Genomic DNA, 18,916 nt, shown 5'->3' on the forward strand with positions numbered 1-18,916 from the left:
TTTTTGGCAGAGCAGGTCAAATGAGTGCATATTTGTTTCTTTGTCAGTTTTGTGCCAAGTTCTTGCTTTAGATGTTTCATTATAAGTCCAATAAATCATTTAGCATTCTAAGTGAGTGAGTGTGTGTGTAACTGGTTGCTCTGCCCTTGGGTCGAACTGGACTTAGGTCATACACTGATACTCCGCCCCTGCCACCTTGGCACTTTGCCCCACCTCCTCATGCAGGAGTTTGGCACTATACTAACCATCTTCCTCTCAAGACACTCGAGCCTGATCAGCATTTGAGCCTGGCATGGTCACAACCTGCAGCATAAAGAATCCTTGTTGCCTTATAATAATTTCGAGGGATTTTCGAGATGAAAACACTGAAATGCTGAATAATATGATTTCAGATAAATGGCTAAATAATCAAACATGATTAATAATAACCCTTAGGAGTTCTAGATTCTTAGGTTTAAAATGGACACGTAGCCATAACCACATTATAGCAGTTGAATCAGTGCCCTTTAATTATAGGATTTGTTAGGAATCAGTATTTTACTCGTTATTTATCGAGAACCATTATTTTCCCATTTGCTTGGCAACTAGCATTTTCACAGCTCAGTTTTAGTCGCATTTCTTACATCTAAGTGGGTCGAGACCCATTTAGGCAGCAAACACAGTGGATATAACATATTCAAAGAAACACAAAGCAGTATAATACGACCAGGAGAATTAAAAGATTATATGCATTCTGCTCCTAATCTGGTTGGAAATAAGATGAAAATAATAGCCTAACAAAGATGTTTTTGAGGAAACACTTGTTGTTTTTCAAATATGAGTACAACTATAATATACAGTCAGTTTCCGAAGTATTGGAATTCTTGATAAATGCACTTCTCTCGTATTTCAATGTGAAATGAAGCTAATTAACCACAAAGATATTTTTTCATAACCTTTTCTTTAATCCATCTTTACTAAGGGTGGCAGTAATTTTGGAACTGACCATAGCAACACACATTTGCCTTAAGTGATCTTAATCCACATGAAAGAAAAGTTATTTTCCTGTTTTAATCATCGTGACACTCACCAAATATACAGTACATAAAACATACTGTTGAGGCTTGAATGTTTATAAAGCTTTATCCATCCATCGTCTGTAGCCGCTTTATCCTGTCCTACAGGGTCGCAGGCAAGCTGGAGCCTATCCCAGCTGACTACGGGCGAAAGGCGGGGTACACCCTGGACAAGTCGCCAGGTCATCACAGGGCTGACACATAGACACAGACAACCATTCACACTCACATTCACACCTACGCTCAATTTAGAGTCACCAGTTAACCTAACCTGCATGTCTTTGGACTGTGGGGGAAACCGGAGCACCCGGAGGAAACCCATGCGGACACGGGGAGAACATGCAAAGTCCACACAGAAAGGCCCTCGCCGGCCGCTGGGCTCGAACCCGGACCTTCTTGCTGTGAGGCGACAGTGCTAACCACTACACCACCCTGCCGCCTATAAAGCTTTATTTACCTTTAAATTATTTTTTGATGTAGATGTCAGTGCAAATGTTTTGAGTATGAAGAGTTTTGTGTGAATTTTGCTGGAGATACAGTTTACACAGCATGTTCTGGCAGTGTAAACATAACTATGTGGTGAGGCAACATTTTACAGCGTGCCTCTCATGTGAATGTGTTTGTTTGCTTGTGTGTCCCTGAAATGTCCTCATCCACATTTTCTTTGCATTCAAATGTAATTTGTGTGACGTGTTTGAATATTGTACTCAAATTGTATGTGTGCATGCGTGTGCGTGTGTGTGTGTGGGGGGGGGGTGGGGGTGGGGTGGGGGGGGGAGTGGGCATGTGCGTTGAGTTAACTGGGTTTATGAGAAAGGACTCAGAAGTGGCAGCACATTCAGTAGGTGTAATTTAAGCAGGACAGAGAATCAAATATAATTTGTAAAAATGATCATTCTTTTCCGTTCTGGCTGATTAACATTAAAGATGCGAAAGCCTCGAGAACTGCGATTACGATATTAGGAAACGGCTGCCATTATCCTGCGCTACTCTGACTTAGAACGTGAGAGATGAAAGAAAGGAGGCAGACTGTTAAAGGCCTGTCTGAGTCTGGGGCTCCGACTGCATGAGACTCTAGTAGCCTTACTGACCTCCCATACACACTTAGACACACACGCTCGCCGTCACCCCTCCGCCATGACCCCCCCCCCCCCCCCTTCACCATGGGCCCCCTGTTGTGTCATTCACAACTCTCCTCTCTCACTCCCTCTCTGTCTTTCTGCCTCTCTCTTGAACTTTTCCTTTACTCCTTCTCCCTGTCTGCCCCCTCCCAGTCTTTCCTCCTTTTAACTACTTGTGTGGAGTTAATGGACTGTTTTGGCTGGGCTCCAGCCGCTGAGTGTCACCTCATTAGTGTTCTTCCAGACAGGAGCTCTGTACGGTGGAATGTCATTGGTTGTCACCCAACCCCTCGCCCTCTTTTGCACTCACCTCCATGAATGGGGAAATGTGCATGCATAATTAAATCTATAGTCTCACTCTCTCTCTCTCTCTCTCTCTCTCTCTCTGCACTGTTCTCTCTTTCTGTGCCCACCTCCCTGCACGGCTTGCGACGGCTACAAAAGGACTGTTGGCCAGTTGCCACAGCCAAGGCCAAATCGGCCCGAACCTCCCCCCACTGTCCCACGACACCGCGCACACTCATGCAAATGGGCCGCTCACTCAGCCAATCAAGTAACAATACACATCCAAGTGGCATGCTGTCACTGCGAAGGGGAGATACCCTGATGAGATGTCATACAATTTCAGTCAATGTAGTCTTTACTACCACTATAAATACCCTGCAGACAAACACAAGAGGGTAGGAGCTGTGTGCTAATCTCCCTACATAATATTCATGCTGTTGCAGGCATATCAGTGTTAAAAAGAAATTGAAATTCAAAGTGGCACTTGGGAATTATCGAATTGTTTATTGATAATGCATTTTCTCAACGTATTAAACAAGTTCAGGAGTCATCTACTGGGATTTTCAATAAAATAATAATATTAGGGCTTGGTGTATCTATCAACCAATCCATGATACTTTGATGATTCAAAGGATCTGTTGCTGAGTTATACAGAACATCATGGCAACATGCTTTAAGAAAAGTTGTGTCCTATATTCAAAGGCCTGTCTTGAGTCAGTCAGCATCATATGCGTTTGATGCACTAAAAATTTGGGGGGATTTAGTTTAAAATTAGAAATTCGTTTACTAGCACATTATCTTCTTCACTGAGCTTGGTTTTCTTTTTCAGTCCAGAGCTTATTGACAGCTGTTCACCATTTCCAACACGTCACGGTCCCAGGAGCAGATTGCATAATGTAATGAGGTACAGCCATAGAAAATTCAACATTAATTTTCCATACACAAGTTGCTCTGAACCTCCTCAAACACATACTCTATATCAGATCGGTGCATCTATGCTTAGCCGCACAGTCAACTATAACACTTTTGCATAAGTGTTATTAGTATACATACACAGGTGATTATAGAAAATCGCGCACGCTGATTGATCGAAAAATTCGGACTAATTCTCGATAATCACCTCGAGCGACTCGGCAAAATGGCAGCCCGTCGCTTCGTCACCGTAAGTGAGGAAGGATTACTCATCTCATCTCATTATCTCTAGCCGCTTTATCCTGTCCTACAGTGTCTCAGGCAAGCTGGAGCCTATCCCAGCTGACTACGGGCGAAAGGCGGGGTACACCCTGGACAAGTCGCCAGGTCATCACAGGGCTGACACATAGACACAGACAACCATTCACACTCACATTCACACCTACGGTCAATTTAGAGTCACCAGTTAACCTAACCTGCATGTCTTTGGACTGTGGGGGAAACCGGAGCACCCGGAGGAAACCCACGCGGACACGGGGAGAACATGCAAACTCCACACAGAAAGGCCCTCGCCGGCCCCGGGGCTCGAACCCGGACCTTCTTGCTGTGAGGCGACAGTGCTAACCACTACACCACCGTGCTGCCCAGGAAGGATTACGAATTATGAAAATAAATACTGTTCCTAAAAGCACTAAAGATGCTACGAAGTTTGGTCTAAAACTATTCAAAGGTAAGGTGGAATTGCGATTTATTTTATTGATTTCAAAGCAAAGTATTTTATGTGACTCGGTGTAGATAAGTGACATAGGTCTGCGCCAATTACATTTGTATGCTGCTTTTGAAGTTTGAAATAAATGATTTTTTAAAAATACAATTTAATTTTTTTTTTAAATAATCACATGCATTTATACTAAAACAATTATCCGCCTCAGGCTCAGTGAATATCGGTGAATAATTGTTAATTAGTAAGTATACTAAAGTGATATTGTGAAATACCTTATTTTAATGAATAGAGAAACATCTTTTTTCAAGGTTATACAAATCTAGTCACTTAGACATACTACTAGCAGATATTTCAAAATGACCTGCATGATTGAAACCCCCCGTATACTCATTTCCATAAGCTGTCCATGATTTGACCTTTGGCTGTGGTGATCTGTGCCCGCTCTGTTCTGCTTTTGTCACTGAGATGTGAAGGCACACGGTGTGCGCCACTGTGACACCATGGTTTGACATGTGACTGATGAGTCTCTGTGGCCTCAGTGCTGGCCCGCCAAAGCAGACATATGTAAGGCAACAATCACTGCATGACGCTGTGTGTCAGACTGTGGTGGCCTTTGTTAACATACAGACAGATCAATAATGCGACTTTGTCCCTGTCAGAGTGTTCACCTATACTTACATGTGAGAGAGTTTTCTTTCCCTGACACTTCTCTTTTCATCGTTGAGAGACATCATGGAGGAGCATACATGTAAACATATGCACACACTTGTCTCTTTGTGTGCTTTTTCTTTCTCTTGTTAACACGCTCCGTCTATTGGTTTATATTTTAGATGCTTGTCTTGTCTATACTGTTCTCTTAACACTGTTTTCAGCTTTCCTGCTAATCCACTTCTACCCCCACTACACACTTTCTTATATCCTTTCACCTCCTCATACTGATTGTAGTCTCTCTTTTCAAAATCACAATTTTTTTAGCTTTTACCTTTTGCGTAATTGCTTATTTTAGGCTTTTGTCTCATCTCATCTCATTATCTCTAGCCGCTTTATCCTGTTCTACAGTGTCGCAGGCAAGCTGGAGCCTATCCCAGCTGACTACGGGCAAAAGGCGGGGTACACCCTGGACAAGTCGCCAGGTCATCACGGGGCTGACACATAGACACAGACAACCATTCACACTCACATTCACACCTACGGTCAATTTAGAGTCACCAGTTAACCTAACCTGCATGTCTTTGGACTGTGAGGGAAACCGGAGCACCCGGAGGAAACCCACGCAGACACGGGGAGAACATGCAAACTCCACACAGAAAGGCCCTCACCGGCCGCTGGGATCGAACCCAGGACCTTCTTGCTGTGAGGCAACAGTGCTAACCACTACACCACCGTGCCACCCAATTTTAGGCTTTTGTGTTGAACGAAAATCCAAAGCTGGATGAGTTAGAAATGTGTGACTGGATCTGCCAACTTGGTGCTCAGGTTTTTGTCATGAATACACACACTGTTAGAAACAGGGGTACAGTAAGAGTCCATTTCTGTCCCCCCAGGTATATTCTACACTAATGTACCGCCTATGGCTCATTATTAGACCTCAAGGTAACCATGTGTACTTTTTCAGAGCCAAAAAGGTACATATATGTTCCAAAGCAGCATATACAGTGGTCCTTGAAAGTTTGTGAACCCTTTAGAATTTTCTATATTTCTGCATAAATATGACCGTAGATAAAGAAAACACAGTTAAACAAATGAGACAAAAATATTATACTTGGTCATTTATTTATTGAGGAAAATGATTCAATATTACATATCTGTGAGTGGCAAAAGTATGTGACCCTTTGCTTTCAGTATCTGGTGTGACCCCCTTGTGCAGCAATAACTGCAACTAAACGTTTACGGTAACTGTTGATCAGTCCTGCACACTGGCTTGGAGGAATTTTAGCCCATTCCTCCGTACAGAACAGCTTCAACTCTGGGATGTTGGTGGGTTTCCTCACATGAACTGCTCGCTTCAGGTCCTTCCACAACATTTCCATTGGATTAAGGTCAGGACTTTGACTTGGCCATTCCAAAACATTCACTTTATTCTTCTTTAACCATTCTTTGGTCGAACGGCTTGTGTGCTTAGGTTTGTTGTCTTGCTGCATGACCCACCTTCTCTTGAGATTCAGTTCATGGACAGATGTCCTGACATTTTCCTTTAGAATTCGCTGGTATAATTCAGAATTCATTGTTCCATCAGTGATGGCAAGCCGTCCTGGCCCAGATGCAGCAAAACAGGCCCAAACCATGATACTACCACCACCATGTTGCACAGATGGGATAAGGTTCTTATGCTGGAATGCCGTGTTTTCCTTTCTCCAAACATAACGCTTCTCATTTAAACCAAAAAGTTCTATTTTGGTCTCATCCATCCACAAAACATTTTCCAATAGCCTTCTGGCTTGTCCACGTGATCTTTATCAAACTGCAGACGAGCAGCAATGTTCTTTTTGGAGAGCAGTGGCTTTCTCCTTGCAACCCTGCCATGCACGCCATTGTTGTTCAGTGTTCTCCTGATGGTGGACTCATGAACATTAACATTAGCCAATGTGAGCGAGGCCTTCAGTTGCTTAGAAGTTACCCTGGGGTCCTTTGTGACCTCGCTGACTATTACACACCTTGCTCTTGGAGTGATCTTTGTTGGTCGACCACTCCTGGGGAGGGTAACAATGGTCTGGAATTTCCTTCATTTGTACACAATCTGTCTGACTGTGGATTGGTGGAGTCCAAACTCTTTAGAGATGGTTTTGTAACCTTTTCCAGCCTGATGAGCATCAACAACGCTTTTTCTGAGGTCCTCAGAAATCTCCTTTGTTCGTGCCATGATACACTTCCACAAACATGCGTTGTGAAGATCAGCCTTTGATAGATCCCTGTTCTTTAAATAAAACAGGGTGCCCACTCACACCTGATTGTCATCCCATTGATTGAAAACACCTGACTCTAATTTCACCTATCAAATTAACTGCTAATCCTAGAGGTTCACATACTTTTGCCGCTCACAGATATGTAATATTGGATCATTTTCCTCAATAAATAAATGACCAAGTATAATATTTTTGTCTCATTTGTTTGACTGGGTTCTCTTTATCTACTTTTAGGACTTGTGTGAAAATCTGATGATGTTTTAGGTCATATTTATGCAGAAATATAGAAAATTCTAAAGGGTTCACAAACTTTCAAGCACCATTGTAAAGGTAAAAATAAGTACCTTAGAGGGTACTGCCCCAGTGACAAGCCGCTGTACCCCTAAAGGTACAATAATGTACTTTATTTTCTGAGAGTACATGATGAAAACAGCTTTTCCCAAGTGTAGTGATATATAGCAAGAATTTTAAATGAAGTTTTTAAAAATGCAAGTAATGTGTTCTGTGTGATGCATCATGGCAGGTTAGGGGTTTTTAGCTAGAATGTGCTTTGACATCTATGAAATCCTGTAAATAGCTGGAAAACAGGCAGTTAAACTCATTGACTTCCATTGTGGCTAGAAATTACATCGTATAGGGGCATTACTGGATAAAAAACAATTACACATCCTTGTAACATAAATACAAAGTCTGGCCTGTGTGGCTGGATAAAACGCTTTATTTTAAGGACACGTCATGAAAACACACAATGTGAACATCTTGAAATGTGTAAACACCAAAAATGCAAGTCGTATGTTATGTTTGATGCTAAAATATACCATGGATAGAATATACTATATCAATATCTACAGTAGAATAAGAAAAACCAGAAAACAAGCATTTATGAAAAAAAAACTCTGCTTTTTTGGTTTAAATTGTGTTGTGTAGAGACATTACAGGGATAAAGACATTAAGAATAAAATATAATTACAAAGGTATTAGAAAAAACTATTAATCTTTAAACCGCTCGTGTTCACTGAGTCTTCCATTTGCATTTATCTGAGACACACGTGAGATAGCACGACTTCATCACAAGATGGCCGCCAGTCTGTCTTTGTGTCAGCTTTCAGAACAGATGCCCGTTGGCTTTGGTGTGCCCACTATTCACACCCCGCGCAGACAATGCGGCTTTGGCACCCAAAACTCCACAGCAGGCTTCCTCTCTCACTGTCTCGCTCTCCTCAAGTGCCAGGATGCTTTCCTCCGTCTATCTCTGTTGAGGTTATGGCTCATTCTGATAAAGAGCCTGGTGTTTTATCAACAAGAGCTGGGTCTAAGACAAAAGAAAATGACAGAGGGAGCATGGAAGAAGAGAAAGAGAGCGCAGGGGGAAGAAAGCAAAATGATAAGGGTGGTGTGAGAGATTTATCAAAGGGCCGATATGGAGCAGTAATTGCAGAATGAAAGACTGATTGTGAAATATGCACACACTGATGGGAATGTAAATACATTACAGGCTGATTGAGATAGACAAAAGAGAGATGGCGAGAAAAAGAAAGTTATACAATCGTTTGCCAAGATCCGCCTCAGCTGGTTTGTGAATGTCTGTTGAAGTCATAGCCGTGTGCTGTGAGGTAATAAGTGCTTGGCCTAGCCAGCACCAAAATACTGATGACTGAATACATACACACACACACCAAAATACACAGAAAACACACACACACACACACACACACACACACACACACACACACACACACACACATTCAGCCACAGGCAGTATTTACACTAGTGCAGCTGCATTGCTCAAAACATTTCAACCAGGACAGCCCACGATTAGGAGATATTTCTGCCTCTCTCTCTCTCTCTCTCTCTCTCGTTGGCCCACAAACCATGAGAGAGAGAGAGAGTAGAAGGAACAAGGGAAAGAGAGAATTCTTGGCTAAAGCCTGGTTTCCTTGGCAAGCGGAGCAGTACGTGTGCAGCCCTGCTCACTTTCTAAAATGGCTGCCAGACGCCTCCTCCTGAAATGTCGACAGTATGCATGTGCCTTGTCGTTCAATGTGTGTGTAAGCGCACTTGTACGTGCGTGCGTGTGTGTGTGTGTGTGTGTGTGTGTGTGAGAGAGAGAGAGAGAACCCAGTCTTCAGCCAGCAAAGAAAAGTTGCTAAAGTACGGTATGTGATAGCTCTAAACAAAACACAAAGCAGAGACGAGAGGCCGGATGGGTTGCACAGGGATCGTGCCAAGTATAGGAGTGTGAGTGTGTGTTTATGTTTAGGTGAGGTACAGTGGGAGGTGTGTTTCCAGAGAAAGATTGCTAGAGAAAGAAAAGGAAAGGAATGATCGTTATAAAATTAGATGACTTGTATGAAAAGAATGCTGAGCTGGGTTTGCACATCAGAACCTGATAGATGGAGTCAGAAAGGAAGAGGAAAGAGGTTTGTCCTGTAAGCGTGTGACTCAACACCTTCTGTATTACACTTACAAGAGTGAAGATTGGGAGTTTGGACATGGCAGTGAGTCCTGAGATTTTAAGGGGTTAATCTAAAAATGTAGACACAGTTGAGAAGGGCAAGAGTCTCAGCCGATAGTGCACGCATTTGATCTCATCGCGATAAACAGCTAATTGGAATGGATGATGATGCACTGATTTTATTTTCTCTCCTTTCTTGTGTTAAATAAATGACTTCAACTTTAAATAAATCACTGTTTACCAAATAGAAGTAGAATATTTCAAAGTCCAGTTTTCTAAAGGCTTTCTAAGCATTTTATATTCTTGCACGACTGTTTTTCTGACTACTGATATCTTCAGGTCATGTGATCGGATAGTTCTGCTATATTGCCCACCATGATAATTTATTATATAATAAAGCTTTTGATACACTGTAATATAGATACACTACCGTTCAAAAGTTTGGGGTCACCCAGACAATTTTGTGTTTTCCATGAAAAGTCACACTTTTATTTCCCACCATAAGTTGTAAAATGAATAGAAAATATAGTCAAGACATTTTTCTGGCCATTTTGAGCATTTATTCGACCCCACAAATGTGATGCTCCAGAAACTCAATCTGCTCAAAGGAAGGTCAGTTTTATAGCTTCTCTAAAGAGCTCAACTGTTTTCAGCTGTGCTAACATGATTGTACAAGGGTTTTCTAATCATCCATTAGCCTTCTGAGGCAATGAGCAAACACATTGTACCATTAGAACACTGGAGTGAGAGTTGCTGGAAATGGGCCTCTATACACCTATGGAGATATTGCACCAAAAACCACACATTTGCAGCTAGAATAGTCATTTACCACATTAGCAATGTATAGAGTGGATTTCTGATTAGTTTAAAGCGATCTTCTTTCAAAAATAAGGACATTTCAAAGTGACCCCAAACTTTTGAACGGTAGTATATATATATATATATATATATATATATATATATATATATATATATATATATATATGCGGCACGGTGGTGTAGTGGTTAGCGCTGTCGCCTCACAGCAAGAAGGTCTGGGTTTGAGCCCCGTGGCCGGCGAGGGCCTTTCTGTGCGGAGTTTGCATGTTCTCCCCGTGTCCGCGTGGGTTTCCTCCGGGTGCTCCGGTTTCCCCCACAGTCCAAAGACATGCAGGTTAGGTTAACTGGTGACTCTAAATTGACCGTAAGTGTGAATGGTTGTCTGTGTCTATGTGTCAGCCCTGTGATGACCTGGCGACTTGTCCAGGGTGTACCCCGCCTTTCGCCCATAGTCAGCTGGGATAGGCTCCAGCTTGCCTGCGACCCTGTAGAAGGATAAAGCGGCTACAGATAATGAGATGAGATGAGATATATATATATATATATATATATATATGAAAGCAACAATAAACCACCCTTGCATGGTGATAGTTCATTATATGATTGTGTAATAGTATTTTCTGTGCAGTGCTTGACAATTGATGCTAATTAACGCATTAAAGTTCTTATTTATTATAATCCAGGTATTCACCTTAAGGCTTATAACAGAATCGGTGCTACGAAAAATTGGTAACTAGAGTGAAGCTAATTATATTGTGTGTTTACTAAAGTGAAGAACTTTAGAAGAAGTGCAGGGATATTAAAGGAGTAAGACTTGCTGGAGCTCGCCAAGTTCAGATTGATATAGAGAATAAGAAATAATCAGTTAAATAAATACTGGAATTTCATTTAATAATAAGAATAAGAATAATGTTATAAGTAAATGTTAAATATTGTCTTGGAAATAGACATTAAGATATGTATAAAATGATAAACTAAATAAAATAAAATAATACACACATTAATTCTAGTATATCTTCACTGTATAGAATAGAATAGAATTGGACTGGATTATTTTGCTCTTTAGTCTCTCACACTCTCCGTTTGTTTCTTTAAACATTGACATGGTCGTTGGGTGCCAAGAAGTGTGCTTGGAAAGGTTCTGTGTGTTTCAGGTATCTGTGTCTCACTCTCACAAGTACACACACGTACAACACACACACACACACACACACACACACACACACACACACACACACACACACACACACACACACAGACTCAGCAGCACTCTGGCTAAACTGTGTGTGGCTTATAGACATTTTATTTTTAAAGTGCTCCATATGTCTGTTCCATTTCAAACACTACATTTCAACGATATATGTACCTCTGCGTGACTCTGCATAGAAACACACACACACACACACACACATCTAGACACACAGGCATGACCTTATAATAATTATATCACAGTTATGTGAAATTATGAATTAAATATGTCACGTTAGAAATAGTGGGTTTTTTTATTATGAAGGCATATATTTGTAGTTTACCTCTGACATACAGTTAGCATGTATGTGTGACGACAGCTGTGGGGTGTGTTTCTACAGTATCGGTGTGTGTCCATGGCCGTAATGAAAAATGAGTCCGGAGCATTTGATGTCAAAATACCAGAGCCAGCTGCTCTATTGTTTCGACTTTAATCACAGTAAACAACGTTATGCTAGAATGCACCTATAGATTCGAGCCATTCTATTTTCTTTCCCCTCTTTCTCTCTGTCACCATCTTTCTCTTTTTCGGACGCAGTAGGAGGTGTCTTTATCCAGACTGATGGATGGCGTATAGTGCATATGTGAAGGCTGATCGGCAAGGAAGGGGGATGGGAAGTTGGCATAGGAACTGGCACTGTCACACAGCCAGCTTGCACCAGTCCCACTAATCAAAGACCGAATAATCCAGTCAAGCCTGAAACTATTAAATGCTACATAACATAGATTTTTAAAAAAATATTATCCAGAACATTCACACAACTTTGATATGAGCAACAGTATAAACCTTGAGAAGTTATTACGAAATGCGCTATACAAAATGTATTATTAGCATTATGTTGTAGTGGTGTCCCTTCTTTTGCTCAGAAAAGAATGTTTCGTTTTCCGGCTTGGTTTTTTTTTTTTTCCCATAACATATAGTGCTCCCTCCTTGTCTTTGTCATTGTTGAGCTGAAGCCAAGAACATTCCATTTGTGCAGTGCTGTTGAATGGTCAATTTTTGCTTTGGGGGTGGGGGTAATAAAAGTTAAACTTAGTACACAAAGAAAAGGCCTTCATCAGCTGTGCAATCAAAACGTTACGCTCCTGAGACTTTGTATTCGAAACCTCTTTTTATATGTACAGTATGTATATCTCTTCTCCATGCTTTTTTCTGTTTTTTTTTTCCACCTTCATATCTCCCACTGCGACAAACCCTATTGAAGAAGGAGCGAGAGCAATTTTCCCGAGCAAGGCTATCCGAGTTCAATGTCGTTCTTACTCTCCATGTAAGAGATCATATCGTCTTGGTCTTTCTTGCAGGGCCCCTCAAACATGTGTGGCTCTTTGTGTTGTGTGAGTGCATGTGCGAAGAGTGTGTGTAAATCACAAGGGCGGGCGACACACGCTTGGCTGAAGCAGTATGGAACTCAAGGCTCTGTTTTTCTGATGTCTTTAGTGCTGTTTTGGTTTCATCCAATCGATGACAAATCCGATTGAATCTACCGGGCAATAATTGTAGCGTTTAATCAGAAGTGGAAGCTCCTACCGCTTTAATAAAAACAGTGGAATTCTGCACACCTGCCTCCTGAAGGTCGTGTAAGGTAACATCATCAGTCAGGATTCTGTATATTGAAAGCACTCCCTAACGACATGCTGGATTCTTCTCATTTTTTTCACCCCGCCTCCTCTATACTATCTCTCTCTGTACTGTGTCTACAGTATGTGATGTATGGTTAAGCACTGGACCTCCAAAAGGGAATTTGGGCATGTGTGTGGCTCTTCAAGAAGAAAGACACTCCTTTGATTTGTTTTGCGCAGAGCACGTTTTGTGCATATCATCTCTCTTCTTTCTTACTTTCTTTCTCCATCTTCAATTCTAGGGGAAAAAAAAAACCAAACCATGTTTCTGCACACATCTGGCTTGGCCTGTCAGGACTGAGCTCCTGCAGTCTTTCCCAGCAAGGATGAAGTGGGGGTTGGGTGGGAACCATACAATAACTGCCATCATGTACAAAATAGATTAGGATTTGCAAGTAAATTTCGTACTTTTACTTAAAATGTATAATGTTAAAACGGTTGCTTGTTTTTGCCTGATAAATTTGTTTGCGGATAGGTTGTTGTTGTTGTCGTTTTTACGCTGACTGCTTTTCCTCGTAGACAAGCGAGCTTTTTATTACCAAATGTCAAAGCCTTCGTCCTTCGTCCTAATAGTCAGCTTTGGGTGATGATAATCAAGGCTTTCACTAATTTTCCTTTGCCAGAGAAACAAATAAAAAGCGTTAAGAGCTTCACAAATAAAGCTGAAGGGAATGGAAGTGGATGATAAATGAGGGTAATGTAATCTGTGCTGCCACTGCTCTTTGAGTCACTCAGTCTGCGTTTTGTGTACTAATCCATGTTCTTTATATTTGTTTACAGACTCACAGCAGTCAGGAAGTCCCAGTAACAATGAGCCTGGCAAGAATCCTCCAGGTATCACACACACACACACACACACACACCACAGGCTACATCGATTTTGGCCACATAAGTCGGTTGTCAGATTTTTTTTTTTTTTGATCACTTGCATCTATAACATGTCTTCTACGCTGGGGTAAAGGAAATTTAAAAAAGCTCAGCAGAAAAGTGTTTTATTTCACTGGTTTTGCCCACTCATGACAGCTCCACCCACTTGGAAAAATCTCATGTCATATCCCTGAAAATATCCCTTGTTTCCTGACACATACATCATCAAATACATGTCAGTTTCCTTTAGGAACATTACTTATAAACTGCACTTACTCGAGCATTTTTTTTTGTCTGTGAACGTTTGTTCTCAAATAATAAAGAACAATAAACGATAAAGAAACGTTCATCCAAAACTTTCCTGGAAGTCTTTCTATTAAGAATGTTTTCACACTCAAATAAATACTTTAATTCTAACAGCATCCAAAGACTAGATTCACGGTTTTAGGAAGCATGCAAATTCATGCACGTTTAAAAGACACAAAGCCTCATGCACATCAGTAAATTTTTGAAAAATTTCCAATACAAAAAAAAAAATTACTTGAATCAGCAATCAAGTAGTGACAGAGCGATTGTAGTATTTATTATTTTTAAAAATACTTAATTCACCTGAAGTGTTTTGCATTAAACAACGAAGCCACAGCGCTGACAAATTCCACGTGATCTCCCAGCCGCTGGGAACAGGAGACTCTCCGAACTCAGCCGGAAAGAACCATTGATGAGATTTGCAGGTTTTCGAGTGAGAAGCTCCAATTGTTCTGCGTAGCTATGTCCTGGAGAAACCTAATGGAGCTGAAACTGTGTAACGGAACATCTCACATGTATCAGTCAAGAGCGTGTGTTAGTGTATGTTTCACATCCTGACATTTAATTCATGATCCAGTGTGGGAATCTTTGAGATCTCTGACTTCTTCACTGACCTAGCAAGACCCACACTGAAGCAGCTGTTTTGGTGACAGTTTCACAGCTGGCAGTCTTCTCTTGACTCCTCTGCATTGAAAGGAATCAAGCCTAAGAAAGAGGACAAGAAAAAAAAATGTGAATTGCGAATATACACTGCTTAGTTTCACTCAGTAAATTGCGTCAGGACATTTATTTGGCTTGGAACTGCAGTCAGTTTTCTAAATAAACTGAAGTCACTCTCAAAGCCAACTATGTTACATTTCTAATTTTAAAAGACAAATAGAAATGTCATTACTTCAATGACAGAAAGCCTGACAGATTGCAGTTTATGTCGCTGGGTGTATGCTGTCATCGGGGTGTAGGCAAGGAGAGGAAACATACCACACACATCAGCACACCAAATAGCTTTTATTTTACCCCTCACTTTTTTCCCCTCTCAGTTTTTTTTTTTTTTTTGTACTCAGATGACGCTTGGCATATAATGTGCAAAGAATGAGATCAGCGATGCATAATTAGCTATTTACCGCAAGAGCAGGTTTTCATCTTCCCTTGCTTAGTGAAGAACAGCAGTGTGGTCATGACTCATGCCTCCCAGTGCTACTACTGCTGGTGGTGCAAATTCAGCTGGCCTACGTATCCCATCATCCATGTGCTGAGCCGTGGAATATAGTTTGCACTCAACGGGCTGTATTTAGTCTTTGCGACTTTGAAGTTCAAAAGTTACATCAATATTTATGCAAGGAAAAGTTTCCCCATTTTCTCCCAATTTGGTCATTTGCCAGTTCCCACTCACTCACCACCAATCCCCTATCATACAACAGCAACCAACCAGGGAGGGTATTGATAAGAGCAGGTATGTGTCACATCCTTGTCAGGACGACCATACCCATTGACATTTTCTGAGTGAATCTGCATTGTTTTAAATTCATTTCAGCATGACGTTTTGTGATTCCATCAAACTGATAAGCGGTGATGTTGGACTTACTCAATACTGCTCCTTACTCAAAGCAAACATCCACTTAAGATGTAACTGATGTATCTGTAGTTACATCTAAGGTCTGAATGCTGAGCAATACTGGTATCATCTCCTCACTCTGTCTGTGCACAGACCTCAACCCTGAACACAGCGTTCAGATCGACGTCTTCTCCAGGCTTAATGCTAGGACTGGGAAATATGATGATATTATGATAAATATTGCATGCCTGCATAATTGGCATGATAAAAGCTGGACAACTTCCACCCATCCATCCATTATCCGTAACCACTTATCCTGTACAGGGTCACGGGCAAGCTGGAGCCTATCCCAGCTGACTACGGGCGAAAGGCGGGGTACACCCTGGACAAGTCGCCAGGTCATCACAGGGCTGACACATAGACACAGACAACCATTCACACACACATTCACACCTACGGTCAATTTAGAGCCACCAGTTAACCTAACCTGCATGTCTTTGGACTGTGGGGGAAACCAGAGCACCTGGAGGAAACCCACGTGGACACGGGGAGAACATGCAAACTCCACACAGAAAGGCCCCCATTGGGCACTGGGCTCGAACCCAGAACCTTCTTGCTGTGAGGCAACAGTGCTAACCACTACACCACCGTGTCGCCTGGACAACTTTCAGTATGAATTTAATGCAGACAATGTGATCTAGTGTGATGGTCAAACATGAAAAAAAAAAAAAACTAATGTGTGTTTGTTCTTCTGTCCACAGTTTACTTGGAAGACAGTTTCGTTAAATCAGGAGTGTTCAGCGTTTCAGAGCTGGTCAGAGTATCCAGAAGTAAGTTGAGCTTGTCATACATGGACACACACACACACAAAGAGTCATCATGCCTTCCTTTATGTTCAGCCTTTCTGACTTAGTGAGAGAGTTACTTACCCAGAACACATGGGGAATCCAGTCTGGCAGGTCCTGGGAGCAGTGTGTGTGTGTGTGTGTGAGCAGTGTGTGTAAGCATGTGTGTATGTCAGCGTGTGTGTAAATGACTGTACAGGAGTGTGTGTCGACATGCCTGCCTTCATCAAAGATGATGACAGATGTTCCAAAAGGAATCTTTTTTCTGTGTTGGTTGAGGACAATGCCTCCCTCAGGCAGGATCTGTGCATACTGCTGAGGGGTTGCGAAGCCGCCCTTTCCAAACACACACACACACACACACACACACACACACACACACACACACTTGATGACACTGTAACTGATACATGTTACACCTTTTACATGTAACAAAATGCCCAGTGTCACACTGACACACACACACACACACACACACACACACACACACACACACACACACACACACTCACCTTGTGAGGCTGCCACGCTGTCAGCTTGACCTCTTTGAACTGCTGATCTTTTCATGGACCTTCAGAAATCTGGGTCTCCAATCATCCAGCCTTTCAGCACCAAAAGAGGAGCAGAACTCACACCCAGGCCTAATGCACTTGGAGAGGCGAAGCAGGGGGGAGAAAAAGGAGAGAGATGAACGGATTTGTCACTCCTAATAGTCTGGCATTAGAGATGTTAGGAAAGAGCAGGCACCTTAAGCACTAACCCTAATTAGGGTTAGTCCAGTTAATCCTAATACTGGAATGGGAGCTTTAAAGGAATACACAGAGTTTTTCTAACTAATCTCTATCCACCGCATCTGTGTTCTGTGGGTGATTATCACAGACAATAATTTCAGCACATTTCCCTGTAGGAAGAAACAAAACACAGGAAAAACAGAAAACCTTCCTTCCTCTCTAAACTCACTTCTAACAGACGTCTAAGAGCAACTGGTGAATTCTGTAAGTGAAATACAGTACTGTGTAAAAGTCTTAGGCACCCTATTTTTTTTCATACAAACTTTGTTATAGATTTCTATTTTATGACTTCTACATTATCGAGTCGGTACAAAAACATTTTAGAGTCCAAACGTTCATTTTCCAGCACAAAATTAAACGTTACCAGAAAAAAAAAGTTTGTATCTGAGCAGCATATTACATAAGCGGGCACTTTTCAGATTAAAAAAGAAAACATAATGAAGGCTGCTGGGTTTTGGTGCAAAATGAAGAAGCGAGTGAGACAGTCAAAGTGTCCAGAAGAACTGTGGCTGCTTCTGTAAGATGCTCAGTAAAACCTACAGCTCACTTCCTTATAAAACTGCACTCACTGTACCTGAGACTACTATTTTTTATTAAAGCAAAGGGTCGTCGCACACCAAATATTGACTTTGTTTCATTTATTATGGCTTACTGCTGTTTATAGTATTTTTTAATGTTGAAACATTTCATTTAATTTAATTATTTTTAAGCCATTTTTTGCTACAGCATTTCTTTACATGTGCCTAAGACTTTTGCGAAATGTATTTGAAATATATAGCAAACACAAAATACGACTAATACACAGTGACAATAAGTCTTAGAATGAAACAGGAAATGATTTACCATTACAATTTTTGTGTCATTTTATCCAATTTTAAAGCACAAGGAAAATTAGTTTATTTTGAGTTACATTGACTACGTATATTAACCACAAATTTTCCTATAAAAAGTATGAATTACAGGCAATTATTATAATTTCAAATACAGTACCAGTCAAAAGTTTGGACACACCTTGTAATTCAATGTTGTTGTTTTTTTCATTCATTCATTTTCTATACCGCTTATCCATTGCGGGTCATGGGGAAGCTGGAGCCATTCCCAGCTGATATCAGGCGAGAGGCGGGGTACACCTTGGATGGGTCGTCAGTCCATCACCAGGCCAAAACAGAGAGACAGACAGCCACTCACACTCACATTCATACCTATGGGCAATTTAGAATAACAAATTGAACTAATCTGTATGTCTTTGGACTGTGGAAGGAAACCGGATAACACAGAGGAAACCCACACAGGCACGAGGAGAACATGCAAACTCCTGGTTTTTCTTTATTTTTATTAATTAAAACACACTTCAGGGGCGGCACGGTGGTGTAGTGGTTAGCGCTGTCGCCTCACAGCAAGAAGGTCTGGGTT

General features: G+C 41.4%; 1 protein-coding gene and 1 long non-coding RNA gene across 11 annotated transcripts in view; one reads left to right on the plus strand and one right to left on the minus strand.

The window, feature by feature from the left end:
• Nucleotides 1-18,916, plus strand: part of LOC132894551 (nuclear factor 1 B-type-like) — a 134,755-nt gene that overhangs the window by 44,543 nt on the left and 71,296 nt on the right. For all 10 annotated transcript variants that reach the window (XM_060934545.1, XM_060934619.1, XM_060934608.1 and 7 more), the window contains exons 3-4: nt 13,923-13,976; nt 16,629-16,697. In XM_060934545.1, coding sequence (XP_060790528.1) covers nt 13,923-13,976; nt 16,629-16,697 — 123 coding nt within the window. The remainder of the gene's footprint in view (nt 1-13,922; nt 13,977-16,628; nt 16,698-18,916) is intronic.
• Nucleotides 7,955-16,924, minus strand: LOC132894589 (uncharacterized). The gene is made up of 3 exons (XR_009655660.1): nt 16,797-16,924; nt 14,619-15,020; nt 7,955-8,312 (listed from the first exon to the last, which is right to left on the minus strand). It is a non-coding gene; the product is annotated as an uncharacterized LOC132894589 (long non-coding RNA).

The sequence above is a fragment of the Neoarius graeffei genome, chromosome 1 (genome assembly GCF_027579695.1).
Source record: "Neoarius graeffei isolate fNeoGra1 chromosome 1, fNeoGra1.pri, whole genome shotgun sequence".
NCBI classification, from domain to species: domain Eukaryota; kingdom Metazoa; phylum Chordata; class Actinopteri; order Siluriformes; family Ariidae; genus Neoarius; species Neoarius graeffei.